This window comes from Artibeus jamaicensis, unplaced genomic scaffold, assembly GCF_021234435.1.
Source record: "Artibeus jamaicensis isolate MK-2021 breed Jamaican fruit bat unplaced genomic scaffold, CSHL_Jam_final contig_477, whole genome shotgun sequence".
NCBI lineage: Eukaryota > Metazoa > Chordata > Mammalia > Chiroptera > Phyllostomidae > Artibeus > Artibeus jamaicensis.
Genome location: NW_026521854.1, coordinates 346,405 through 374,275, shown reverse-complemented (window position 1 = coordinate 374,275; position 27,871 = coordinate 346,405). Strand labels below are relative to the sequence as shown.

The window sequence follows — 27,871 nt, the reverse complement described above, 5'->3', positions numbered from 1 at the left end:
GCATCAGCAGCATTCAGCTCTTTCTGGAACTTGGTAGAAAGGACAGGCTGGGAAGAGGGCAGAGCCCAAGGATCAAACAGAATTCTTTCCTATGTTGCCTTTTAATGTGTATTCTTTTTAACTAGATTTTAAATATTTTAAGGGGATGGCTTATGTCTCCTACCTCTTTGCTTCCTCCAAAGCTGGCTGCTCATCAGTTCACCTGGAAGTTTGTTTGTTTGTCTGGTTTACATATGTATTTTGCTGGGTCTTGCCTCAGCCTTGTCCCTGCCAGATTCTGGCTTAATGGTTCTGGCAGTGATTGCTGGATGCTGAACAGCTGCTTATGGCTCCACTTGCTTTGTATGAATAGACCATCTAGTTTCAGAAGCAAGATTACATTAGAGAAAGTTTTGGAAGGAGAAATGGTGGATTATCCAAGTACCTCCAGGTTTGAGTGGTTAGGAGCGCGTGTCACTATGCCTGTGACTGTTAGGCCAACAACACAGTTTTCCTCTCTGTTTATTGAATTATTGAACTACTTGCTGTAGTTTTAAACACCAAAGGGATAAGGCTGCATTTCACTTCTCAATCCCCTGTCCTTGCTCGCTTCTGAGCAGGGGTGCTTAAGAGTAGCGGCTCTGGAGGCACACGGCAGCTCTGTCCCTGAGTAGTGGCCCTGGCTAAGGACACATTTGTGCCCACCTTCCAGAGTCCCCCGAGTGTCTGCCTTGGCTGAGGCTCAGGTGGTATGAATGTTGCTCACCCTCTGCCGCCGGGCCTGCTGTGGGTGCGTTTTGAGTAACATGAGCAGGTTACTTAATCGCACAGTTTCTCAGCCGCTTCGACTGAAAACTGGGGCCAACCCTAGCTCCGCTGTCAGGGGCTGGTCTGAGGACAAAAGGAGGTCAACCACGGGAGATGCGCAGAATCGTGCCAGACACATACGGAGTGTTCCATCCACATTAATTATTTTGGTTATGAGTTCCATCCTTGAAGTATACGAACTATACCCTTGGGTTATAATCAGCTGCTCCTTCTTGGGCCGGTGTTAACCTCAGGCAGTGAGCCTAGGTGGCGGAAGGGCAGGATTGCCCTGCACTCCAAGGCCATTGGTGGGGCACCAGGGTCCTTAGAGGGGTGTGTTCCGCTGTGAAGGCCCATGTCTGGGCCCCCTGGAGGGAGAGGTCTCCAGGATTCCGGGACAAGAGGTGGCCACGGCCTTGCTTGCCAAGAGGCATGTGATGTTTGGTCTCTTCTGTGCTTATCAAGTGCCCTCTGCATGGCAGTCTTCTTGCTGGGTCCTTTGGGGGACACACAGAAGAGAATAGGAATGATAACTGGTCGCAGTGGATGAGCACTTTGTAGTTTACAAACAGCATCTTATCAAACATCCACAAACATGCTGTGAGGTACATGAGTGTCTCCGGTTTGTAGATGAAAATCTGACTCAGACGTTCCGGACAGTTCCAGCTCTTAGGAAAACGCTTCTTTGCCTTGTGGGAGAAGCCATAAGCAATCAGTTCTGAGCAACACGGGTTGGGGCACCCACCACCTCCCACCCCCGTGTTTAAAATCCAAATAAAACTTTTGACTCCCCCAAAACTTGACTAAGAGCCTACCATTGCTGGAAGCCTTACCAGTAACATGAATAGCTGATTAACACATATTTCCTATGTTCTCTATACTTTATACTGTATTCTTACAATAAAGTAAGCTAGAGAAAATAATAAGAAAACATAGGAAACTACATTTATAGTATTTACTGAAAAAAAAAATCAGCGTAAAGTGGGCCTGCACAATTCAAACCACGTCGTCTGGGGTCAGCAGTGTCCGCACACGGCAGGCAGGGAGCCCTGTCCGTGAGCGTTAGAGCCCGAGTCCTTCGCCAAAGGGCCTGTGCATGCTGGCTTCCCTCACGAAGTGGGTGGTGTCTTCCTGCTGGTGTTCGCTGAACACGTCGTGGGGTGGGCACGCTTCTAAGTGGTTCCCGTGCAAACTCACTTTCACCTCACTGGAATGTTCTGAGCGAGGGCCTGGGGTTAGCCCCACTTTACAGGTGAGGAATCCCAAGGCCGGAGAGGTTAGACGTTTTGTCCAAAACCATGAGGTGAACAGGTGGCAGCACTGGCCAGGTGCCCGGGTGCCTGAACTCAGTCTTCCCTTCACCCCCTCTCCTGCGCCTTCCTAGGGACCGGTGCTCTCTCTGCCTTCTCTGCCTTTTCCAGGACAGAACCTTGTTATCCTTCCCAGCAGGCAGGCTCCCAGGGCTCTTACCTCTCACCAGCAAAAGCCCCTCCCTGATGAGTAGGTTGCCTACATTTTGCGAAGTGGACACCAGCTCAGGAAGCCCCAGTCAAGCCAGCAGCGGTGTGTGTTGTCATCGCCCTGATGGTGTGCTCTTAATCCGAGTCCGCTCGTTCATCGAAGGTGAAAGAGGGCCAGGCTGCTGCCCTCACTGTGATGGGTGGGCCTGGGGGACGAGGCAGTGGTGACTCTGGGGTGGGAGGCAGGAGCTGGGTGGTTCGGGCGTGACTCCCCAGGGAGTGAGGGCAGCGTATGTGCTGACTGACAGGTTGTGGAACTGTCCCTGTGTGACTCTGTGAGGCTTCGGAGTGGGGCGATTGGGGACCCAGCAGAGGGGCTGTTCCTGCCCCCCCCTTCGCATTTCTTTCTGCCCCATGTGCTGAACCCCTGAGAGTGGACGTTCAGATGTCGTTCCTGCAGAGCAACTTCAATTCCACAGCAGGGACAGTGGTAAGGACTTGTTAGCATCTCTGAGTTTTAAATGAAAAGGGCCTCTTGAGAGCTGCTCAGATGTCCCAACAGCTGGTCTATGAAAAGCCTGGGGTCTTGGGTCATGTCGATGTCGACCTCCTGGTTGTAATAAGGTCAGGCACCAGGCTACTTGTGGCGGGCTTTGGGTGGAGGGCCCGAGGATCTCACTGTATCATTTCCTCAAAATAACAAGTTGTAAAAAGCTAGGGTCTTCTACATACTGTCACAGACAGGGGCCTGGTCCCGAGCGGGCCTGCCGAGGGCCAGCTGCAATATGTGGGTTCTTGACTGTGTGGGAAGGATTCCACAACACGAGTCCAGGTGACTGTGAGGGTGTGTTTATTAAAGTTGGGGACAGTGAGACAAGGAAGGGCTCGGCATAGAGGAAGCAACAGGAGAGCCCAGGCTGGGCTGCCTTAGCTCCCTGGGAAGTCAGAGAAGAGGGGGCTTTGGGGACAGGTTCAGGGGGTTGGCCCTGGACAAGCTGCCAGCTGCCCGTTGCCTTAGAGCTTGGGAGACACCAGCCCCTGAGGAAAGAAGTGGGGGAAGACGAGGGAATGGCACAGGCCGCTCCCCAGAGGGAGCGTGCAGGCTGGGTCCTTTGCCTCGAGGCTTTTATGTCTCTCAGGCGGAATCTCAGGGGAGGCCTCAGGGGAGAGTTTCAGCAGAATATTCATCAGTTCATCATGAGTGCAAGGACACTCATCAGGTGTGTCCTTGCAGGGTTCTGGTCTCCACTGATTGGTCAGTGATGGGCAGGGGGTCACTGGTCATTGCAGCTGGTTCCCACCTCGTTTTGGTGCTTTTCTGGGCCTGGGGCTGAAATACAACTGAGGCCTAGATGTTGTCTCCAAGGAGGATAGGCCAGGGGCGGGGAGGTTACCCTGGGGGTGAAGTCCTTGTTTTCCCAGTTTCGACCCCTGCCAGGCACTGGGGCCCTCGGCCCTGGTGACCATCTGACCTGGCTGTAAACTGCTCCGCCAGTTTGTTCAGCCATCTGTCTCAGTTTTCCCATTCCACTTGCCAAGGAATTTTCCTAGCTTCTCACTATCCCGTCTCAATACCACAAATTCCAAAGGAGCAGCCTGTTTACTCTGTGTAGAACACTTAGCTGATAGACAATAAACAAAAAAATAGGATGCCAGAGCTACTCAGGGCAATAAAAGGAATGAAATGCTGATACGCACTACCATGTGAATAAACCTTGAAAACATTACTCTAAATGAAAGAAGGCAGCTACAAGAGACCACATCTTGTAAGGTTCCATGTCTATGAAAATGTTCAGAATAGGCAAATCTGTAGAGTCACACAGCAAATTGGTGGCTGCCTGGGGCTCTGAGTAGCAGGGCCAGGAGGGCACAGGGAGGAACTTCTCATGGGCCCAGGGTTTCTTTTCTGGAACCCCCCTTTTTGGATAATCTTCCTTTTTGGGGTAGCCCCCCACTGTTGGGTGGTGTTCTGCAAATAGATTTTGGTGATGGTTCTACAGCTCTGACGACCAAAAACCATCGAGTGGTGTAGTATAAATGGATGAACTGTGGAAATTACATTTCAATAAAGCTATTAAAAAATTTAGGGGTTGAGCCCTGGCTGGTGTAGCTCGGTGGATTGAGCGCGGGCCTGTGAACCAGACAATAGCGGTTCGATTCCCAGTCAGGGCACATGCCTGGGTTGCAGGCCGGTTCCCTGCAGGCCAGTTCCCAGCAGGGGACACACGAAAGGCAACCATACATTGATGTTTCTCTCCCTCTCTCCTTCCCTTCCCCTCTAAAGATAAATAAATAAAATCTTTTTAAAAAAAAATTTAGGGGCCATTGTCAGTTTTAAGAGAGGTAATAACAGTCTTGGAAATAGCTGGCATCTTGTAGATAAAAGCACTTCTGGACACTGGCAGTAACTCCCAATAACTTCTAAATTCAGGCTGCCGCCTTGGGCTTGGGAATGGCTCCTTCACACAGCTGCTGCACCATGGTGGTGAGTCTGATCGCTTGTCCTGCATGGTCGAAACCATGTGGCAGCCATTTTGCTAGGCACTCTTCACATGTGAGGGCTTTTTTTTTTTTTTAAAGATTTTATTTATTTTATTTTTAGAGAGAGGGTAAGGGAATGAGAGAGGGCAAGAAACATCAGTGTGTGTTTGCCTCTTGCACACCTCATAACTGGGGACTGGCCCATGACCCAGGCATGTGCTGTGACTGGGAATTGAACCAGTGGCCCTTATTTATTTATTTTTAGAGAGAGAGGGAGGAAGAAAGAGAGGAAGAGAAACATCAGTGTGTGGTTGCCTCTTGCATGTGCCCTGTGCTCTGCCGCCCTTCCCCCTTCCCCCTCCCCCCACACTGGGGACCTGGCCTGCAACCCAGGCATGTGCTCTGACTGGGAATTGAACCTGCAACCCTTTGGTTTGCAGGCCCGCACTCAGTCCACTGAGCCACACCAGCCAGGGCACACATGTGAGTTCTTAAACTCATTGCATCCCTGCACACTCAGTAGTTCCGTGCCCACGTTGCATACAGGAAGAGCTAGCGTTCCCAGAGACAACCTGTGCAGGAAGAGAGTGCTGCAGCAAGAGCAGGATCAGAGCTGGGCGCCCACTGAGCCCCAGGTCCCTCTTCCCACTGCCCAGCAGAAGGCTGGGTTGATCCACTGTCCCTCACATCTTACCCAGTTGGAGAGGAGTTGTCTGCAGGCAAAAGCCAGGCTCCTCCGGTGACAGCTTAGGAATGTTACCCAAGGAAAGGCCTGTGAGTTCGTGTAAGTCATTTCAGGCTTGTGTCCTCAGTGGGGAATTTCTGCTCCACCGGAAGAGAGTGACATTCTGCCCTGGCCTCTGGGGCAGCTCTTCCCAGGAGAGCTTCTATGGAAAGAGAACTGTGGGAAAACATGTGGAAGCTTTTCTCGGACACGTTTCTGAATGTCACGAGCTCCTGGAGGAAACGTGTTTCCTTTCCCTGAAGCCCTCAGCTTTGTCTGTTTCTGAGCTTGCAGCGGTTTGCCGCTGGAGGAGCTGGCTGTGCGCATAGAGGGGAGCCTCTGTGGCAGCCAGGGAACCCGACTGATTTTGTAAGTGGCAATGGTGTTGTGTAGTCAAACAGGCACAAGTGATTCGAGGTTAGTGACAGTCAAGTGGTCAAAGGCAGACTCATTTGTTAGCTTCCAGGGAACTTATTAAAAATGCACATTCTCTGCACAAACTTGGGGGGTGATGGCCAGGGACCTGTGTTTTAGTAAGCTCTTGGGATAACTTTTATATACCCTGGGCTCAATCAGGAGACTCTGCTTGTGTTTCCAAGGGGAACACCTCCTTCTGTGCTTGGCCTGGTCTTGCAGGAAGGGGTGAGGTGGGAAAGAAAGAAGGTCCTTCATTTGTTGGAAATATTTATTGAGCACTCACTGCATGTGGGCACTTACTCCCTGCTGTGAGGGTGTGTACTTCCTAGTGGGGGTGAGATAGTGTATTAGGGAAACTGACACCAGAATGACAGCAAGTTGGGGTGCGGCCCTGGGGTGGTGATGCTTAGCACCATGAGAAGGAGGTGGAGAAGATGCCAGAGTAAAGAGCCAGGGGAACAGATTTCTGGAGAAAGGATGCTGCTTCTGCAGAGGCCTGGAGGTTGGGAGGGGTTGGGCAGGTCAAAGGCTGCAAACTGGCTGGGCCACCTGATGTGGTGAGCTCATTGAGCGGGGCAGGTGGCAGAGAGTATGTGGGGGCATTAGCTAGGAATGCACCCACAGGACCTTGGGGAGGAGTTTGAATTTTTACTGTGAAGATGATGGCCAGCTACCAAAGGATTTAGTCAGGAATGACAGGCTCCAATGAAAGATTTAAGGTCCTTCTGGCTGCATAGGAAGAGTGGTTTAGAGGGGAGAGACAGATGAGGCTGGGGCATGGGTGTGACTGGGGCGATTCTGTCCAAACTATGGTTACTCCTGCCCCCACCCCCCAAGCGGGGAACACAGCTTCAGAAGAGAAAATGCAATTGTTTTGTGAGGGTTTCTGGGTTAGCATTTTTCTGACAGAACAGAGAAGTGCACACATCCTCGCTGCCCTTGCACTAGACAGCATCGTATCACAGTACCAGCTGTGTCTGTACCTATTTAACTGCATATACTGCTACTTATAAAAAGTCAATTTTGCCCCAAGAAAATTCAGCTTAGATGTCCACATTCTTGAGACTAACAGAGCTGAGCTCAGTCAATTCATTCCAGTTTAGCAGCATCTGCAAGATTTGATCCCTTTCAGAAATCCGAGCTCACTAACATTAGCTGAGGACTGCTTGCCTGCATGTAGAAAATCAAATATTTTATTTAGAAGAATTGCTTAAGGGCACCAATAGTCCTTGGTTTTGTCTTCTTTGTTGCACAAGTTTGATTTGACCCTGGATGAGTCATGTCAGTTTGTAATTTAAAGTCTCCATGTGGAAATGAGTAATAACACTTCTGGTAAACTTCCTGTTGCCATGGTAACTGTGTGAGTGCTCTCCATCACCTAGGAGAGAGGACTCCTGCAAGGTCCTGCAAGGAGAAAGGCCCTCGTGCAGAAGGGAGCAAGGCTGAGGGTGAGGGGGAGGTGGACCCAGGTCATGTTGCAGAGGTAGCCGGTCAGGGCTCATGCTGGCCAGGGTAGACCTTGTCAAGGACTTTAATCTTAATCTGAAGAGCAAGGGGAAGCCACTGGTGGATTTAAATAGGGGAATGACTTAAGATGCTGTCTCTTTTAATCCTCATGGCAAATGTATGTGGTTGGCAGTATCTGTATTTTAAACCAGCACAGAAACTCGGGCAGTGGAGATTAAGTAATTTACCAAAACCTCAGGTCAGCCCGACTCCAGAGGAGTCCTCTGTCTCCACATTGGCTGAGCTCAATAATAATGTAACAATGACCACAGTTTTAAAGTGCTTTGAACTCTGAGGACGAAAGCTGTCCATTAATTTACAAAGTGGCATTATGCTGCAGAAATTTGAGTGGCGATGAGAGAGTGGATATGCCCGGATCTTTTAAAAGGCCGGGTCTGCGTGGCTGGAGTCCAGCATCTTCAAGTTCCTCGCCATCTGTGGGGAGTGTCTCATAGGCAGCTATCAGCTCAGGGAAGGGCTTGGCAGCCCTGGATGGCCATTTGACACGGCCATTGTCCATAATGACTCATTGAGAAATGCACCCAAGGTTTGTGCTTTCAGGGAGTCTGAGCTGGGAAACCAGATCTGGGCTGGTCCCGCATGGTTTCACTGGAGTGGCCACGCCGAGTTTCTGCTTTCCCCCTCCTGGGCGGTCAGCGGCTTTCAGTGGGTGCTTAGAGGCTGGTTGTGGAGATCGGTACCTGGACTTTGAACAGGGAGGCTTGTTCAGGGTTGAAAGGGGAAAGCAGCTGTTGGGCCTTGGCCTTGAGGCTGTTGTTAATGACAACAAATGTCTCTCTTCCAGTTGACCATGTTGTGCCAGAGCCAGGGACAAGCCTGCTGGCTGCCTTCGACCAGTGGAGGGAATGGGCCGACAGCAAGTCCTGCTGCGACTACTCTCTGCATGTGGACATCACCGAGTGGCACAAGGGCATCCAAGAGGAGATGGAGGCCCTGGTGAAGGACCATGGTAGGTGGCACTGACCAATCGATCCTCTTGGCCTCACCCCGGGCCCGTGAGGAGCAAGGGCCTCAGCTGGGTGGAGATGGCTGACTCAGTGCAGCCACAGAAGCTTTCACTGATAGGAGAGCCTGAGCCTTATTCCAGGGAGCTCTTCTGATGCCACACCTGCTGCAGCTTATTGGCTGGAGGGAACCATGTGCTCCAGCCAGATTGGGGGGTTGAGGCTGCCTGGGTGACTTGCCCTCGGAAGGTGACAGTGCTGTCTCAGTGAGGATCCTGGGCAGTTGTAGGAGAGTGCCTCGGACCCAGAGCGGAGGACTCGGCAGCTGCTTCCTGCAAACCTGGAAGAACCAGGACAGATTTGAGGGAGAATCTAAGCAGTCTCTTGGCCCATTGAACTATTTTGAGGAGTGGGATTCCAGATCTGAAAGATTTCCAGGACAGCTGGAGGAGTCTTGAGGACCTCAAGATGCCTTTGGGACCCTCTTGTCCACAGAAACCTTGGGGGTTAGGGTGGTCTTGCCAAATCACATCATCGTTTAGGTCCCCTTGAACTTGGCCACAGACTTGACATGACTCCTGGGTCCCACTGGAGACCTCACAGTGTCTTTAATCTCAGGGAAGCCCCAGCTGCTTTCAGGTTTGCAGACTTCCAGGTGCAGGAGTCCCATGATCTGGGAGTGAAGTGGCAGGAAGGGAATTGTGGGGCACAGGTGGGTACTCTTCCACAAACTTAATCACTTAAATTTTCTGAGTCTCAATTTTTTTTAAAGTCCCTTACAGGAGGGTATGGATTATATATCTTAAGATTCTTTCTGGCATGAAGGTTCAACATAAAAGAAAATAGCTAACCCTTGATTTTTCTCATTTTTGAGAATACCGAGATTTAACTTTTTATACTTAAAGTGAATCTACTCTAAATCAGCCTAGGGGGTTACCATAGCAACTGTGGCCTAGCAGTGGAGAAGGGCTGAGATGTCCTGAGGCTTGAATTTAGGCAGCTTCCAGCATCCCCAGTGGCTTGAATTAAGCTCCTGGGCTGTGAGGTTGTCACTGCAGTTGTTCATCATTGTGACGAGTGTTGGGCAGAGAGAAGGGGACTCCAGAATGCCAGGAGGAGAATGGGAGCATGTGTCTGTCACACTCACGGACCTTTTCTTAAAAATCAGTGGGGAGGAATGGAAACAAATACAATAAAAAATGAACTATTAAAAAGCACAAATAAAAGATGGGAAAAACGAGCATGCAGGGCAGTCTGTTTACCAAAGGAAAGACTTTTATTATAGATCTTCATCAACAGGATCATCTCATCCATTTTCTTGTTAAAGTTACAACAGTTGGAGGAAACTTCTGTGTTTAATGTTTAACTTTGAATTGTGGTAAACTACAGCATAACAAAATTTACCATCTTAACCATTGTAAGTGCACAATTCAGTGGCGTTAAGCACATTCGCATTGTTGAGCAACCATCGCCACTGCCCATCTCCAAAACTTTTCATCTTTCCGAACCGAAACTCTGTACCCATTGAACGCTAACCCCCCACTCCCCCTTCTCCAGCCCTTAGCAGCCCCCATTCTATTTCCTGTCTCTATGCATTTGACATATATGTGGAATCCTGCAGTATTTGTCCTTTTGTGACTGGTTTATTTCACTGAGCATAATGTCCTTAGGGTTGATCCATGTTATGGCAGGTGTCAGAATTCCTTTCCTGCTTAAGGCTGAATAATTCATTAGATAGCTCTGCCACATTTTGTTTATCCATTCATGTGTCATTGGACACTTGGGTTGTCTCCACGCTTTGGTATTGTGAATAAAATAACAGCAACTTTTAATTTTGATAACGGTTTTAAACTTAGAAAATTGTATACATACTAAAAAGAACTTCTGTACCCTATTCCCAGATTTTTCAGTTGTTTAGGTTTTACCCCATTTACTTTATCATTGTCTCTGTCTCTATCTCTCTTTCTCTCTCTCTACAGAATGGGGCAAAAGTAGGTTTTTGTCATGAGTATGTGCAACAGCTATTAAAGCTCTTGTAATAATGGAATAATCACAATGTGCATATATTTTTCCATACGAACAACTAGAAACCTATCTTTGCCCCACCGTCCATATACACACATGCATGGTATTGTACTTCCTTATCCCCTTCCAGATTGTTTGGATTATCTGTTGCAGTCATGCATGTTATAGTTGGTCTGTTTTGTCTGTCTTCCAGGGGTAAATTCCTTCCTTGTGTACATGGCTTTCAAAGATCGCTTCCAGCTAACGGATTCCCAGGTGAGAAAGTTGGCTTTGCGGAGCAGGTTTCCTGGCATTTGGGACACTCAGACACTGCCGTTGTCCTGAAAGCTGCCTGCAGTGTATGCACATCCCTTACCTTCCGGGGAAGTGGCCTTTGGCGAAAGTCCCTGGTCTGCATTTATGCTGGGGGAGGCTGTGAGCCCAGTGCCCAGGTCCGCCAGGCTCTGGAACCAGCATGCTGCGGGGCCGCATGGCTGAGGGGTATACTCAGGGCCTAGTGTCAACTGTGAGCTTCTTGCTCCCAGTGCACATCCTCTGAGGTTCCCCTGCCTTGGTTAATTTCTGAGAGGTTCTCCTCTGCCACACAGGGCCAGAAACATTGCCCTGAGAGTACATTAAAAAAACAGCTTGGAGAAGCAGTGGGGAGAGGGTGCCCATTCTGATCCCCGAGGCCACAGGGAGAGGGTTATTCTGTGAACAGGAAGACGGAAGTCACTGTCTCTGACTCCAACTCCCTCCTATCAGATCTACGAGGTACTGAGCGTGATCCGGGATATCGGTGCGATTGCCCAAGTCCATGCAGAGAACGGCGACATCATCGCGGAGGTACCAGCCTTTCCGTCCATCCTCTCTTTCTGCATGTACCACAGGGTAGGAGGCAGGCTTGAGGCAGGGGTGCCTTCTGTAATTTAGCTCCAGGCAGAAAGGTGGGGGGGTCCTGATGGGGACCCCCTGGGGAGCTGTGCTGACAGCGTATGACACAGTTACCTCTTATTGTGCTCTGTAGAACCTGTGGCCTGCTCCCTTCCACACAGATGTCTCCTCGCTGCAGGGATGCAGCCGTTTGTGTGGAGTGGGGCCTGGGGCCCACTCAGATGGTACCCATTGTGGCATCTGGGGGTGCCGCTCTGTGTATTCGGGAGGCCGTGGTTCATCTGTCGTAGCCCAGGCAGGACTGGGAACAGGCTCGTGGGCCCTTCTCTCCTGGGGTCTTGGGAGGAGGGACAAGTGTGGTCAGCAGTACCATTCTCGGGTCTCGTCTGAGTGACTTTAACCCAGGCGGTCTCTAGCAGTCAGAGCCACCTGAAGTCACGTCCAGAGTCACACACATGCACACACACCACACTGCTGACAGCCTGGCTTTCTTTCACTGTTGTAGGAGCAGCAGCGGATACTGGACCTGGGCATCACGGGCCCTGAGGGACACGTGCTGAGCCGGCCCGAGGAGGTGAGCGTCTTCGGAATGGAGTGCATGTCCCGTGTGTCCCTTGGGCTGCCAGAGCCATGCAGAAGCCCCTCCTTTCGATCGAGATGGGGCTTCTCAGATGCTCATTTAGTTAGGTCCCTCTAAGAAGCCACAGGTCGCCCATGTGCAGCTGCTCAGGCAGAGCAAAGGATTAGCCCAAGCCGTGGGGTGCAGCAATGTGCTCGTTTAGCTTGAAGATGCCTCTCTCTGTCTCTAATTCTCCAACCCTTTCTTGGGGAGACATACCTGGACCAATTTTTATCAGCATCCTGCAGTCTGGGTTCCATGGTTCATACCTGGGGGCCTCCAAAATCTCACCAGTCACCAAAACACAGTCGCAGGATATAAAAACTCTTCTCAATGTGTAGAAAGTACAGTGGAAGCATATATTTTCCCATGGTAAGTCTGCACAGGGTAATCAGCAGGGTTCGGTAGATGGAATCTTTCAAAATGGGGGTGGGAAAATGAAGAGCAGGGGCCTTACTGCCACAGAGGTCGGGAATTGCTGCTTGGTGAGGCTTTCGAATTACTGAGGGTGTCCACATGGTACGTGATGGAGAGTCTGTTGTTCTAAAAGCAGAATTTGTGACCTTTCATTACTTCTTAGGAGTTGGCTCATTAGTGAAAGGTTCAAGGTCAGGCATTTGAGGACCTGGTGGCTCTGGACAAAGAGGATGCTGGGAACTCTCCCAGAGACCAGCAGACTTTCTCTCTACTGGAAATAAGTGATGGAAAAGGGACGGTGAAGAGAAGGGCAGGTGAAATCATAAAACAACTGGATATAGCCCTAAAATTAGGATTTTTTTCCCCCCAGAAACAGGTGGAAAGAGATGCTTGACCAGAGCAGTGTGAAGGGCAGCAGGGCCCCCTAATCGCAGAACTCTGGAACTGGGGTGTTCCCGCTGAATCGGGAGGTGTGCACATGAGGGCCCGTGGGGTATAGGGGTCTGCTCCCCCTGAAGAGAGCGGATTCACAAGGGCTGAATCGAAGGCGCAATCAGCAGGCTGCCTGGGGTTCAGGGGGTGAGGCGGCACTGCATCCACTGCCCTTTTGTTCTCAGGTTTTGGGGCAAGGGCGAGACTGGAAGAGAATGTAAGGCAGAAAAAGTGGAGGTAGAAGCCACTCGCAATGTCTTACATCAAGGGCTTACTCTTCCTCATCCTGCCCTTCCTGCTGCAAACTCACCCACACAGTCACACACAGGTGTGGACATACTGAGGCACACACACAGACTTGTAGACACCGGCACGGAGACACAGACACACTTGGGTACATGCACAGATGCACAGAGACACTGGGTCACGCTTACACAGAGTCACAGACACAGAGACACACAGGCACACACGCACCCGGGCACCGTCACCATCGTCTGTGGCCCCGGGGACATTTTCCCCTCCCTTCCTTTCAGGACAGAAGCTATGAAAAGTTCAGTGTTGTATGTTCCTCTCCAGGCCATGGGACAGGGTTCCTTTTGTGACCATCCAGCCTCCCCATGCGTGCCACGAAAGCTGGAGGCGTGAGCCAGACCAGCACGAGGGAGAGGGAGGCCGAAGGGGGCCTTTTGAGGTGCCTGCATCAGCTGCAGGGAGCCCTGTACTGCGCTGGCTGGTGGACAGTGGTTTGGGGGAGATGTGTGTGTAGGAGAGAAGGAGACAGGTTCAGTAGCTAATGCCAAGGGAACCCAGGGCTGGTTTTATGCACAAGAGTGTACACACATTTACACGTGCACACGGGTGCCCCAGCTCACCATTAGGCCAGTGGGCCCTTGTGACCAGGTGCTGATTGATGCCTGGGCTGGGCTTAATTACAAAGTTTCCTCTCACCTGTAACCACTTGGTTGGCTGAGGAGCCATGTCCACCTGTTCAACTGCTGTGCAGGTGGCAGGAAGATACTGGCTCTGAGAAGGCACGTGTCACTCGCCCTGTCACACGGGGCTATTTCTGCACTTGCTTAAATTTAGTCTTTGTGGGGCTTGCTTCCTGCTCTCCCCTGCTGCCTGCTCTGTACCCCCAGATCCCTGCAAACCCCAAAATAGAGTGCAAAGCCCACCTTGGGTTCCCTGAACAGGCAGGAGCCTGGTCAGAGGGCTGCTGTTCCACAGGTGTCAGTCCTTTCCTCGTGATTGACGCAGGAGACTCCCAGTAGCAGTTGTTGCTTTGAGAATTTCAGAACCCACAGCAGTGGGTGACAAAGCCTCCTTGAAGGCCGGCAGATCCCGGAATGCTCCGATGTGGCAGCTCTTGGCTCCTTGGAGGCTCCTCATCTCACGAAGGACTGCCGGAGGGGGCTTTCTCTCCTGCCTGCCTTCCCAGGTCCTCTTTGTTTAGCTGGTTCTGAGGTTCCTGCCCTCTGCCAGGCACAGGACTTGTGTGCCCGATGGCAGCCCGTCACCTACCAGGCTCCCAAGGCACCTTCCCCTGGGCTGCTGGTGGTGATTTTCAGTTTGTGGCCAGGGATTCGTTGTGTATTAAGCCCTACATGAGTGGTAAGGAGAACAAAATATGGAGCCATTCTGGGGGAACCTGTGCTTCACGGTTGAGTTAGGGAGAGACTGCCAATAGGACAGAGCTGTTGATAACTGTAGAAGCGTGGTTCCTGTGCAGCTGGCGATCTCACCAGGGCCAGGTGGTGCACCAGTGCTATGACCACGTGGAGTGCTCCCGCCGCTCCCTGCTGCTCCTCTGACCCAGCCGGGAGACTGCCGTCACGTTTCCCCTGTCCGCAGCTGAGAAGGTGGAGAGCGAGACGCAGAGAATGCAGAACTCCAGAAACCACCAACCTATCAGTGGTGCTGAGCGCGCCCATGGCAGGCCCTGTGAGGGCGGCGAGGGGAAGGAGAAGGGGAAAGGGGAAAGAGGGGCGTAGAAAGTGACTGGGTTGGATCAGGGGGACAGGCTCTGCGTGAGTTACAGCTTAAGACTCTGTCTCAGGGAGGAGAGGGGAGACGAGGGATGAGGGTGATGAAGAATTCTTCACTGAGAAAGAACTTCCTGGCGGCCTTGTGGGAAGGAGTGACTGGGATGTGCAGAAGAAGTGGGGCACTGAGCCACAAAGGGCAAGTTGTGCGCTGGCACTGGTGTGTGTCCCGGTGCTGGTGTGTGTGCGCTGGCACTGGTGTGTGTCCCGGTGCTGGTGTGTGTGCACTGGCACTGGTGTGTGTCCCGGTGCTGGTGTGTGTGCACTGGCACTGGTGTGTGTCCCGGTGCTGGTGTGTGTGCACTGGCACTGGTGTGTGTCCCGTGCTGGTGTGTGTGTACTGACCCTGGTGTGTGTGTCCTGGTGCCTGTGTGTTTACTCACACTGGTGTGTGTCCTGATGCTGATGCTGATGCTGGTGTGTGAACTGACTCTGTGTGTTCCTAAACAGTTTTCTTTCTTCTCTGTGTCTTGGGGCACCTCATCTTTAAAATCAGAATGCAGGGCTAGATGACCCCTGAAAGTCCTGAGAGCTCTATAACGAGGCAGATAAATAATTTAGTTTTCCAGTTTTTTCGGTGTGACACCATTTCCACAGTGTTTTCATGCTGTAGTTTGAGGCCAAGCCCAGTGTGTGAGGCAGTGTGTGCTGTGTGTCACAGGCACAAGACTACACACACCGATGGGTAAAGTGTGATCCTTCCATGGTTCTGGGTGCAGCCCAGAGAGTTGGGGTTTAGTTGTCCTTCTGTCTCTGCAAGGTAACCGTGTAGTGTGGCCTCTGCCTGCACTCCAGGCTGAGCAGGGCTGGGGCAGGCGAGGGGTCAGAACGGCACAGGGGTGAGTGAAGCCAGACAGGACCCTGGGACCCCACGCTCCCCGGAGCCGGTCCTCAGGAGCTGGTCCTCAGGAGCCGGTCCTTGGGTGGGCCCCACCGGAAGTGGCACTTGTGCTCCGTTTGCTCCCTCATTAGGATGATTACATGTTCCAGTCTCTCAGGACAGTCTGGCCCCACCCATTGCTCCCACAGTTATGAATAGCTCCTCTGTTCACTTTCAAAGCGTCTGGGTTGGGACAGTAAGTTCAGAGGTCACTGGCACCCCTGGGAAGCAACGAGGACTCTAGGGAGTCTTTTTCCCTCTTAACTCTGTGGATTTCTGGGGCAAAAACATCTGTCCTCCGTGCTGCCCAGGCCAGAGGCACTTTGGTTGTAACTGGAGCTGAGGAGAGAGAGCTGATCATTTAGCTATTCCAGGAATTAAAAACATTTGGATGTTAAATGAGCTTTTTCAAGAACCATTTGGTTTGTCTTTAGGTTTCTAGACATCTCTCTTCACATATTTGATCCCGGGAAGGGCAAATGTGAATGAAGTTGTCTTAGTTTATTAAATTAGATTTACCAGTTAATGCAATTGTAGAACTTCAGCTCTTGGCCAAGCTCCTGCAGAGACTTGGTGGCTCAGATGATTCAGTTGGGAGTGCCGTCATTTCTTGTGAAAAATCACAGCTTTCTGGAACAGCCTAGCCTTAGCCATTAACATAAACTGAAGTCATTTACTGGTGCAGTGAACATTTTGAGCACCTGCTGTGTATGGGGCATTACACTAGGGACCATTGAGGGCGGGCAGAGGGGGATGCAAAAAACCAAGTAGGACCCAGCCCCTCGCCTCACAGAGTTGTGGCCACAGCCTTTTGGCAGGATTTGGGAAGGGCACAAGCCTTTTTGAGAGTCATCCTTCCATAGCGTTTCTTGCTTTTCCAGTCGCCCATTCTAAGCACACATGGTTGAGTCCTCTGTAAAATAGAATTTGTTCTAAGTAGTCTTACCTGATCAGGTATTGAGCCTCCATGGGGTCTTTGAAATCTCATCCATTGACTCATCGAGTTTAAAGAATCAGATTATTAGTTAGTGTAGTTCTTGACCGTCTCATGCTAAGGTTGCACCAGCCTGTGGCTGGCCATGCCATACAGAGGGGCTTTGGTTTGCACAAATGCAGCTCCATCCCAGAGCCCTGCAAGGCCACATGGTCTCTTGGACTGTGCTGGCTTCCTCCGCGCATGTTGGACAGAAGCCCGTGCAACTGGAGTGAATGCACTCAAATTGGGAGCAGAGTTTTTGTGCATGGTGCTTCTCAAACATTATCAAGCAGAAAAACCACCTAGAGTTGTTAGGACCCATAATTTCTGGGTTCCACCACCAAGAGGTACTGATCCTGTGGGTCTGGGGCAGGGCCTGAGATTCTGTTTCTTACAGACTCCAGGCTGATGCTGCCTTTGCCAGCCTGGTGACCGCACTTAAAACCACTCAGAGGGGCCAGGGAGGAATGCTCCCTCACTTCAGCCGATACAGAGTGACTCAGGGCAGGGTGCATCCCCTTCTGAAGTGCCACTCAGGGTAGAGCCCTGGGGACAAGGGGCCTGCCATCCACCTTAGCCTTTCCTGTGGGGTGGAGGGTAAAGGTGGGAGTGGGGACAGTTTTCACATTCGTAGGTCGAGGCTGAAGATGCTCTTCCATAGGTCGAGGCTGAAGCAGTGAATCGTTCAATTACCATCGCCAACCAGACCAACTGCCCCCTGTACATCACCAAGGTGATGAGCAAGAGTGCGGCTGAAGTCATTGCCCAGGCCCGGAAAAAGGGTAAGTGCTGCTGGCTGTCCGACTGTGGCGAGTTCAGGAAGGAGGAGGGCTCCTTTTCCAGACCCTCATGCCAAGTGGTCCACTTTCACCACGTTCCAGCATTAATCTAATTACAGCTGAGCAAGAGAGGCAGCTCCAGTTTCTCCTGCTGTTCCACTGCTGTGGCCTTATTCGCCTCTATTTAAAGCTGTGCACAGCAAAGACTGGGTGGGAGACACAGTCCCCCATGCCTTCTACAGAAAGGTTGGACTTAACTTGATGCAGTCTAAATGAAGTAGGCCTTAGACGACATCAGTGTCTGTCTGCTATAGAATCTTCCTTCTGGGGAACTTTCTCTTGCAAAATGCATTTCCCCTTGTGGCTGGTAGTGATTTCCATTGGGTGAGAGAGCTGGTGGGGGCGCGGGGCAGCATGCTGTGGATGTGTCTTGTCCAGTGTTCCTGATGCACAAGTTACTCCCTGTACACTACACATGTGTGTTCTGAACTGAGGCTGGCTCGCCTATTACTAGGAGTCCATCGAGAAGGTTCTTAGGACCTCATTTACTAAGTGCAGCTTCCAGAGGCTGTTCTACAGGCACCTCATCCATTATGGATGTAACAGAGCCAGCCTGCAACCTGCCCTTGGCAGTGAGTTTGGATAACCATACTACATGCTCTTTGCTTGGGAGTGTAGCTTCCTGCTCAGGGTACCTGATCATGCATCGTGGACGCAGTGGGCGGCTCTCGGCCTGATGTGGAAAGGAATGTCATCAAGTGTCCTTTGTCTCTCTCTCTCCCTTTATCCTTCTTTCTTCTCTGGATCTTTTCAGTGCTGTATTTCTCCATTTTGCTTTACTTCTTGTTCTGTTCCTATCTCCATCTTTGTCTCCATTTCTCTCTTGATTTCTGTCCTGCTTTCTCCTGGTCTCTGTATCTCTCTACTTGGTCTCTTTTTCAGTCTTCTGTCCCTTTATCACACTCTCTCTGCATCTCTCTTTCTCTGTTAACAAGGGAGCAGTTTGACTTCTGGTTTGGTTTCTGCATCTCTGTGGGATAGAAGCCCCATGGATGAAGACTAGGGTTTCTTCACTGATGGATGACGTGGGCGAGATCTAGATCAGACTGCCCCGTGACTACCGAGTCGGTTGGTCTGAGAGGGGATGGCTTCCAGAGGCCCTGTTCCTCGGAGCTCCCCTGGGGCCTCTGGCCGCCAGCTCTAGAGCAAATGGGGTGGCTACGTTGCCATCTTCCTGGAAGCCTGGCCTCTTCTGGTGGCTGGAAGGACTTGCCTTTTGGGAAGTGATCCTCGTCACCTCGGCCCTCTGTCACACAGGCACCCACGCGTCATAGGCCGGCAGGTGGGAACCAGCCGAGCACCCAGCATTAGTCACAGCCGCTGCTTCCACACAGCACGGGGACATGGGCACAGTGTCTGAAATAGGGAAGGGAGGGTGCTGCTTATGTTGTTTGTTTTAATGACACCACCATCCCAGATGATCATAAGAAACACAAAGTTAAACATTTAGTATAGCTTCAGTACACTTAAACGTGCAATTTAATATCATGTAAACACTGAGGCCTTGTTTTTGCATTCAGTCTCTGACTTGCCCAAATTGGAGGAGGGAGGAGTTGGGCCTCTGACCAGACCTGGGTCTGAGCAGGTGCAGCCGGCCCTGGCCTGGGTTGCAGAGTGCTGGGCTCCGGGCCAGCCCTGCTGGGTCCCCTGGAGATCCTTCTCCTTTCTGTGCCTCAGTTTCCTTATTTGAGGATGTGGAGCTGATGTTATGGAGTATGTTGTTATGGAAACCAACTCTGTTTTAAGACTCTGGGACTCAGCCCCTGATGACACCCCTCTGCTGTCTCTGTGACTTTGGTCCTGTGTGAGTATTAGGGCGTGAACGTGAAGAAGGGACTACTTTGGTCTCGGTTCCAGAGCCTTCCAGGTGTGAGTCCCAACTGTGCCCGCAGTGTGGTTCCCAGGGTGGCTCTCGCATTCAAAGTTTTGCTCACTCTGGCTCTCCAAAGCCTTTGCTTTAGAGGAGCCTGTGCTGTTGGGAAGTTTCTAGCGCTTTCGGGTGCTTCTGAGGAAGAGCGAGAAATCCTAGCTGGCTTTGTAGGCCCTAAGACTTTTTGTCTCATCGGAGCTTGACAACAGCTGTGGGAGGCAGCCCTGGCAGGGACTTTTGTATTTTGTTTTGCTTTGCAGCCGAGTACACGGAACCTCAGAGCTGGTGAAGTCTGGAACTGGGTTTTGATCATTGTGCATCTGTCAGGCCAGACTATCTGTGTGAACATCTGACTTCATGTTCTGAGATGATTTTAATGTAAGAAACGTGACCATCTTCTTGTCCTTATCTGTTGGGGTTCCTCAACAAAGCTGGTAAAACTGAAGCCTGACCCCCCCGGCACAGTCATGAACAGTGTGGACTGAGAAGAAAAGCACTATAAGGCCTTGTTAAGTGTTCACACTCTGGGATTGATATCCTGTCCTGGATCCAATGTCAGGTCTGCTGTGCACTCACAGCTGAGGCTGGGCAGGTCAGATGTCCCCCCCGGTGTCCTTTTCCCGTCTGCAAGGGGAGGGCAGTAGCAGTGACTCATCACACAGGGTGATGGTGATGCGTAAGTGAGGTGTATGTAATAACTATTCCTGCTGCCACTGTGGTTCACGTCTGCAGGGCTGGGTAGAAAAGCACAGGAGAGGCGCCCGCTGACCGGGACAAGGGTTTTCTGCTACGAGTTCTTTTCCCAGTGGGTTCTTCTGGTCCCTGGAAGCATATGTGAGGCCATCTTCCTGCTGCTCCATTTCTTCATCTATAAATGGGCGAGATTTTTCATTCATTCGAGACCTTTTACTATGTGATACTCCAGGCCTCTGTGCCACTGACCAGACATGGTCCCAGCCCTTCGCTCCATCAGTAGCAGGGGAGGCTCATGGGCAGAAAGTCACCACAGTGTCGCCCAACTGACCCTCCTGTGGTGCAGCCAGGTGTGGCCAGCGCATGGGGGGAGGCACCGGTGCTCACAGACACACCCACTAGTCCCAGGCTGCGTGAGAGGACTCGCCCTGGCTCTGCAAATGGGGGCTGTGGGAAAGTTGTAGCCCTGCGTCTTCTTCCCCTATGGGACCAGCTGTAGGCCCCCACCCGGAGACTGTGGGTCCTCAGTCTAATATCTAATGGGGTGGATGCGTGAGGATATGAGATGAAATATACTTAAAGGAGAACTATCATCACGTGCCCGCCAGACCCACCACCACCTTGGGTCCTCCACAGACACAGCCTGGCGCATGCTGCCTCCTCCAGTGGCACTGCCCGCAGCGCAGCCCGGCAGCAGCTCCATTCTTCAGAGAAGGAACTGAGAACACAGCCAGGACCACAATCCCTTGAGCGTTTTACTCGTCATAGGACTTAGACATTGGTCGATGTCATGGGCTCACATGAAAGGCTCACACGAAAGAGAACCTGAGATGTGGGGATTGAGTCTCTTGCCTGTTAGATCATTGAGCCCATGAGAAAGAGCACCCAGGGTTCGAGACTCACTTTCCACCAAGGGTCCCGTTGGGGGTGAGATTCTCTGGACCAACTCTCTTAGGTTGCATGCTGTCCATGTGTGAAATGCAGCGTGGCTTCTGCCACCTTCCTTGTGGGGGTGGCAGCGCATAGGCAGTGAATGCCCGACCTCATCCAGTGGACAACCTTCATTGCCCTCCTGTTCCTAGACAGGGGCCTGGCCCTGAGTAGGTCTGTAAGGGCCACCTGCAGGGCTCTTGACTTCGTATGGGAAAGATCTCACAACATGAGTCCAGGTGACTGTGAGGAGGGTATGTTTATTAAAACTGGGGACAGTGAGACAAGGAAGGGCTCAGCATTGAGGAAGCAAAGGAGAGCCCAGGCTGGGCTGCCTTAGCTCCCTGGGAAGTCAGAGAAGAGGGGCCCTTGGGGATGGGTTCAGGGGGGTTGGCCCTGGACAAGCTGCCAGCTGCCCATTGCCTTCGAGTTTAGGAGACTCAAGAAAGAAGTGAGGGGAGAAGAAGGGAATGGCTCAGGCTGCTCTCCAGAGGGAGAGCATGTGTGCCCTGGGTCCTCTGCCTTGAGGCTTTTATCTGCTGGAATCTTAGGGGAGGTCTCAGGGGGGGGTTTCAGCAGAACATTCAGCAGTTCCCCAAGTGCATCCTTTCAGGGTACTGGTCTCCACTGATTGGTCAGTGACGGGGCAGGGATTCAATGGTCATTGCAGTTGATTCTGCCTTTGCCCACCTGGTTTTGTGCCTTTCCTGGGCCTGGAGCTGAAACACGACAGAGGCCCAGATGTCATCTCCAGGAGGACAGGTTACCCTGGGGGCCAGGCCCTTGTTTTCCCAGTTTTGCCCCCTGCCAGGCACTCAGGGCCATCCGCCGTGGTGGCTGGTGACCGGATGCACCTGGCTGTAAAGTGCTCGGCCAGTTTGCTCAGCCATCTGTCTCAGTTTCCCTGGGCTGCTCGCCGAAGAATTTCCCTAGCTTCTCACTATCCTGTCTCACTCCTCACCCACCCCCTCACCCAGATGCAGAATGTTCAGAACATCTGGTGGCTGCCAAGGGACATTAAGCCCTGGGAACCCAAACCTGAGACCAGAGTTCCTTTGCCCTGCGGGTCAGTATGAATGACTCAAGCAGAAGGACAAGCATGAGGTCATGGGGCCCCGAGGACCACACCAACTTGAGGGGGAATCCTCTGTGTTAAGCTAATGTATAGCCTAGCAACCTTGGACCCCAAGAGTGGCACATGGATTGGCTTGTGCATGTTATAAGATCTCACCCAAACCCGGGCCCTGGCAGGTCTGAAATGGTAGGGTGGGCCCGGGGGCTCAGGTGCTGCAGCTGAAGCCTGAGGCTGTCTGGAGGCAGAGATCCTTGCCTCCATGCCCTCACTTTAATAGCAAACTCTGAGGTCTCCAGAAATCAGGCTGCCTTTTAACACAGCTGCAGCTGCGGGCTGGATGAGTCCGGGTTCACTCCCAGTCACATGAACCCGGAAGCTCCGGCCGATAAGGATCTCCCTCAGCTGCAGAAACTCGGGGGTTGCTGATGTAGCACTTGGCCTGGGAGTTTGAATCCCTGAGCCCATCCTTTCCTTCTCCCACTTTGTCCAGTGCAATTAGGAACAACCAGCCAATATCCTATTACTCAGTTTGACAAAAATGTTCTAAGGTATCAAGTACGTTGTCAACCCAACCGTGGCTTCTTAGAGTAAGTAGTAAGAGCAGCCGGTGATGGGGCTGGTTTGTGCATGTCTGTTGTCCCAGCACGACAGGGGCACTCTCTTTACTCCGGGAAATGAGTCATTAGTGCCTAGAAATCAAATCAGGTTAGAGAGCCGATTCCATAAACCCAGGCTCACTCAGAGAACTCGGACTCTCTTTTTCTGGAAACATTCTTGGTACCGAAATCTGACAGGATTGATTACCCACCGGTAGGCCTGGCTGTTGGGTTCTGGCATGACTCCTTGAGGGAGGTAGAGACAGACAGCCAGATAGCCAGATATAGAGAGAGACCCAGTCAGTGTTGTTGTGGTTGTGTGTTGAAATACATGTGCCTGATTTTCCATTGTTTCGCCTCTGCACATGGCCTCTGCTTCTCATTCGTGGGCGCTGTCTGACACTTCTCAGCCCCAGCCGTCTAGTCCTTCTTCTCGAATGCACTCCACCTTGGCCCCTGGTGAACAGACAGCAACCCCGGCCCCGTAGTCCCGAGCTGTCCTAGAGAGTCTGCCAGCCTCTGGTCCGGGGCACAGTGTGCAGTTTAGACTTTCCCTAAAGAAGATCATGAAGGTCTAAGTTCTGCCAAGAACACACCAGCAGTGTGTTTAGAGGAGTGTGGAAAGGCCAAATGAGTCTATTCCTTGGTTTATTATTATTAGTGGTAATTGTTTCTGGCACGCAGGCCACTGGCCCCTGGCCCAGCCGAGGTTCGGAAGCTCATCCCCGGCTCGCTCAGGCGCAGTGTGTATAAGACGGGGAGAGGCGCCCTGGCGGGCTGGGAGCCACTGGTGCTGGGAGACCTGCACTTCCCCCGGAGGTGGGGGGTCTCCCACAGGGTGGTAACTCCTGCCTTGCCTTTGGGGACTGAAGAAAAGAAATAAACCAAAAGACAGCAAGCACCTCAAAACCCTTGGAATCTGAGCAGGGCAAGGCAGAAACGAGCCCTCTCTCCTTCTCCAAGTGCCCTGTCTCCACTTGGCCTGGCCCAGGAATCCCCGCCCAGCTTGGGTCTAAGGAAGCTGGTCTAGTCAGCAGTGGCCTTGAAGCTGACCCATTTCTAGTTTTCCAGAGGCTGAAGGCCGTGTGCATTCCTTTGTGGTGAGGTGCGTGTTCTGTGTGTGCCAGCTCCTCCCTGGACTGCAGTTGTGTTTCGCGTGCTGAGATGAAGACCACCGTCAGGGGCATTCACACAGGTGGGAGCCAGGAATCCCGAACCACCCCTCCTTGTCCTGAGCTTTCCAGAGCCAGGACTGAAGAGCAGAGTCAGGCTGAGGATGAGCAATGATAGCAAGTTACAGGAAAATCAGGAACCTCTTGATGTTTGTCCAAGGATTTTCAAGACCCTCAAGCCGCTCTTTTTTCTACAACCAGTTCTGCTCTCTTGAACGTTTTCATGTCAACAAAACCAGGAAACCTTTAGGGTTATGAGTCCCGAGCCTTTTGTTTTCCTAATGACTTCCACCAGCCCCACCCACCCTTGTGCAGTGACAGTAGCCAGTGGGACCTTCAGAGCTGGCTGGGTAGCAGAGCTGCTGACCAGAAGCTGGGAGCGGGGTCTTGGAAAACCATGCAAGGCTGGGTCTGCTCAGCCACTTGCATTTCATAAATGGACCTGGCAGCTGCCAAGGCCTTCTCATTACTCGGTGCTTTTCCACGTTGGGATGAGCTGGAGCAGTTTGTGCAGCCACCCAGCTGGCTCCTCAGACCAAGTTCCACCCAGGAGGCTGTGAGTGGGTTTGGAAGCCGGGGCACCTTCCTGGTGACTCTTAGCATGGCCTGTGTTTTCCTGGGGGCTTCATTTGTGAGGCTCCCCCGAGTGTGGAGACCTCCCTCCTGCTTCTGCGTCGTTATGATGTCTCCGAGTGAGCTCCCTGCCTGGCTGCTAACGGTCTCTGGCTGAACAGGGACTCCTTTGTGACATTCCTGAGGCTGGAGGAGACAGCTGTAAGGAGCCAGCTCTGAGTGGCAACTGCAACATAGAGGGTGTTGTGGTTTAATATCTAGAGATAAGGCCTTGCAAAGGCTGTAAAAAGGAAAGGAGACACATTCCTGACTGAGCAGCACTTGGCCCCAAGGACTCTGTGTGTGGAGAGCAGGACCACTGTGGGGGAGGGGGAGCCCTGTGGTTCGGGGGGCGGGGGGAGGGTGAAGTCCTGGTGGGGTGTGGCCGGCCTGACGTCCCATTCCAGCTGATGCCTTTCATTAATAAGAGCTTACACCCTTTAATCAATTCAGCATGCATTTATGGAGTCCTACTATGCACAGGCAGATTCATTTTCTTTACATTAATCTCTGTCTAGTGGAGAATCAAAAACTTCCAAACAGGGTGGTTATTGGATTGTTAGAGTGGAGGCTGGGATTGAGTTTTGAATGATGTTCAGGGGGAGGTCAGTGAGGTTAGGCAGCTGGGCACTGAAAGGCATCCGGTGACAGGGAGGAGTTTGTTGTTGTCTCTGGAGGCAGAATGCTGCTTGGGAGGCCTCTCACTAGGGAGCAGCCTGCGGGGGTCATGCTGGAGGAAGAGCACCTTTGCGTGTCACAGAGAGTGAACGGAGAGGTGGCGAAGGAGGTTGGGAAAGCAAAAGCAAATCTAAACTCTGACTGGTCGGCTCTGTTGGAATGAGGTGGGGACAAATGAGGGAGGCCAGGCTTAAGGGGTGGTATGTGGTGGGAGGAAAGTATGCCGCATTTCAGGCTTTAACGCATCGGGACTTGTGGATAGAAGCGACCCACCTCTGGGGCCTGTGTGTGAATGGACGGAGAAGTGGGCCGGATTTGAGCATCAGAGAGCACATGTTCTTTCTTGATGCATGTTAATTAAGTCAGAGTCGGCTCTGGAAGCCCTCAAGTCTCAGTAGTGTAACTGTGCAAGTCCTTTATTTCTCATTCGGCTGCGAGTCGGTAGTGCTAGAGGCCCCTCCCTTCAGGGGGTGACTCCGAGTCCCAGTTGCTGCTTGGGCTGATCTGTATTTGCTCTCAAATGCTTCAGCCCCTTGATATCATGTCTAATTTCTTCTCTCAGCTTATTAAGCAGACGAGACACTCAGAAGAGGGCTGGGAAGTGTCGGGAGGGCTGGGGAGGATTTGCGGAGCAGGAAGGTTGAGTTTGAAACACCAGGGATCACCCCAAAACTGGAGTCTCCGTAGCCATCAGGACTGGGTCCTGGAGTGTAGTCCGGGATTGGCGATGGGCTTGGGGATTGGCAGTGCAGGAGGGGTGGTGTGGCGGATCCCCTGGGAGAGTGGCTGGGTTAGAGGAACAGGGTCCCAGGGTGGACTCTTGGGGAACACACCAGGGATGGGTGACTGGTGGCTGTGGTGTCTGACCTCCTGGGGCATCTGCACCCTCACCCGTGAGGTGAGGCTGTCACCGTTCTGAAGGGATGGCGAGAGTCCTAGACACGCTGCCTGGGCAGTGGGTACTCCCGGCAAGGGTGGCTTCCTTTCTCTCGTGTGGCATGGCACTCAGCTTTGTCATCCGTTCGTCAGGAACCGTGGTGTACGGCGAGCCCATCACTGCCAGCTTGGGAACCGACGGCTCCCACTATTGGAGCAAGAACTGGGCGAAGGCCGCAGCTTTCGTCACCTCCCCACCCCTGAGCCCCGACCCGACCACCCCGGATTTTCTGAACTCCTTGCTGTCCTGGTGAGTCTTGGAGACTTGTTCACGCTTCACATTCTCAGTCTTTGCTCAGATCCAACATGACCTGGTGGATCATCCCATGAGCAAAAGCAGGCTTGCAGACAGACAGACACACATTCTGCAAACTCAGATCACTGAACGGGAATGGGGGTTATCGCTTTGATGCCATTAGGTGGGGAGGGGAGATTCAGAATAAAAACCATCTTGAAAGTCAACCAAAGGGGATGAATGAGGGATCAGAAAGATCTGCCCATAGTGCAGTGACACCCCTAGATGGCACTTGGAACGGATTTTCCTCAGGATTGTATCTTCCCAAATTTCCTATCTCCCAAGGGGAGAATGTGTTATCTCAAAAACTATCCTGGGCCTGGCCCATTAAAGAAATGCAACCAGCTTTGACCGTTTACTGTTGCTGCCTGGGTTTGCTTGCAGCGGAGACTTGCAGGTGACTGGCAGTGCCCATTGCACTTTCAACACTGCCCAGAAGGCTGTGGGGAAGGACAACTTCACCCTGATCCCAGAGGGCACCAACGGCACCGAGGAGCGCATGTCTGTCGTCTGGGATAAGGCCGTGGTAAGCAGCCGCCTTCCCACTCCTGCCAGGTCTCTGCCTTCCCTGCCTCCTCCCCTGCGGGCCACGGGTCTCATGTCGCTTTGCCTTGAAATGGCAGTTGAGGAAATTCTAGAAGCTGGTACTTGTGTGACAATATTTCTTAGGTTTGGGGGAATCCAAAAACACTCCTTATAGAGGTCATTTCATATATATTTTTTAAATTATCATCTGTGATCAGTGGATACTGAAAAAAAAAACAAACAAAAAAAAACGACTCCACAGAGTTAAAATGAAACTCTTTTGATCAGTCAAGAAAAATCTTCCTTAAGGATGTGGTGACTTTCTCAGTTAATCTTTTGCTCTTAGAAACACATTCAGTTTCCTTAGAAGTGTTTTTAGGGCTCTCTGGGCTTCGCATTTCTACCTCCCACAGCTGCAGGCTTCTGTCACGCCTGCTGGGAACAGACTGTGGCCCTGACGGATCTGGTGGCTTTTCCATTTTAAGCAGTTTAAAATAATAACCGGACAGGTTTTGTTCCTTAAATGAAGGTTTTAGATCATGCAGAAAACACAGCCTTATTCCAGAGACAACGTAAGTGACTAAAAACTACTCATAACACCATCTTTCACATATCAGCCAATGTCTCTTCATCTTTTGCCAGTGCAAGAACACACGTGTGTGCATATATGTATGTGTGTGAGTGTGTAAATAACGTGGCCTCATACGTACTATTCTGTGGCCTGTTTCAATGAGATGATACATAATGAAAAGGTCCCCACATCCTTAAATGTAGTTGAAAATCTTGGTTGTTTTTTTTGGAGGTTTCCATGTTAATGCTGAACTCTAATTCATTTCCAATTCTTCAGACATTTATGTTGTTTTTGATGCTTTTCCATGAAGGAAAAGTTGTTTGTTTCTGTTTTGATGGTAGTTTGGTGTTAACTGCATGAGTGATCTTGAAACTGATTTTTAATTGCATGTGTGTATGGTGAGGGATTGGATATGCCCTTTAAGTGTAAATTATTTTTCCCATGACTGGGAGGTCACACCTGCGGTGGAATTTTAT

At 51.6% G+C, this 27,871-nt stretch overlaps 1 protein-coding gene across 2 annotated transcripts in view; it reads left to right on the top strand.

Moving 5' to 3' along the window:
* The window catches only part of DPYSL2 (dihydropyrimidinase like 2), a 71,470-nt gene that overhangs the window by 32,641 nt on the left and 10,958 nt on the right, over positions 1–27,871 (top strand). For both annotated transcript variants that reach the window (XM_037167101.2, XM_053668131.1), the window contains 7 exons: positions 8,180–8,344; positions 10,558–10,619; positions 11,109–11,189; positions 11,743–11,811; positions 17,265–17,385; positions 26,098–26,254; positions 26,684–26,825. In XM_037167101.2, the coding sequence (XP_037022996.1) occupies positions 8,180–8,344; positions 10,558–10,619; positions 11,109–11,189; positions 11,743–11,811; positions 17,265–17,385; positions 26,098–26,254; positions 26,684–26,825 (797 nt within the window). The remainder of the gene's footprint in view (positions 1–8,179; positions 8,345–10,557; positions 10,620–11,108; positions 11,190–11,742; positions 11,812–17,264; positions 17,386–26,097; positions 26,255–26,683; positions 26,826–27,871) is intronic.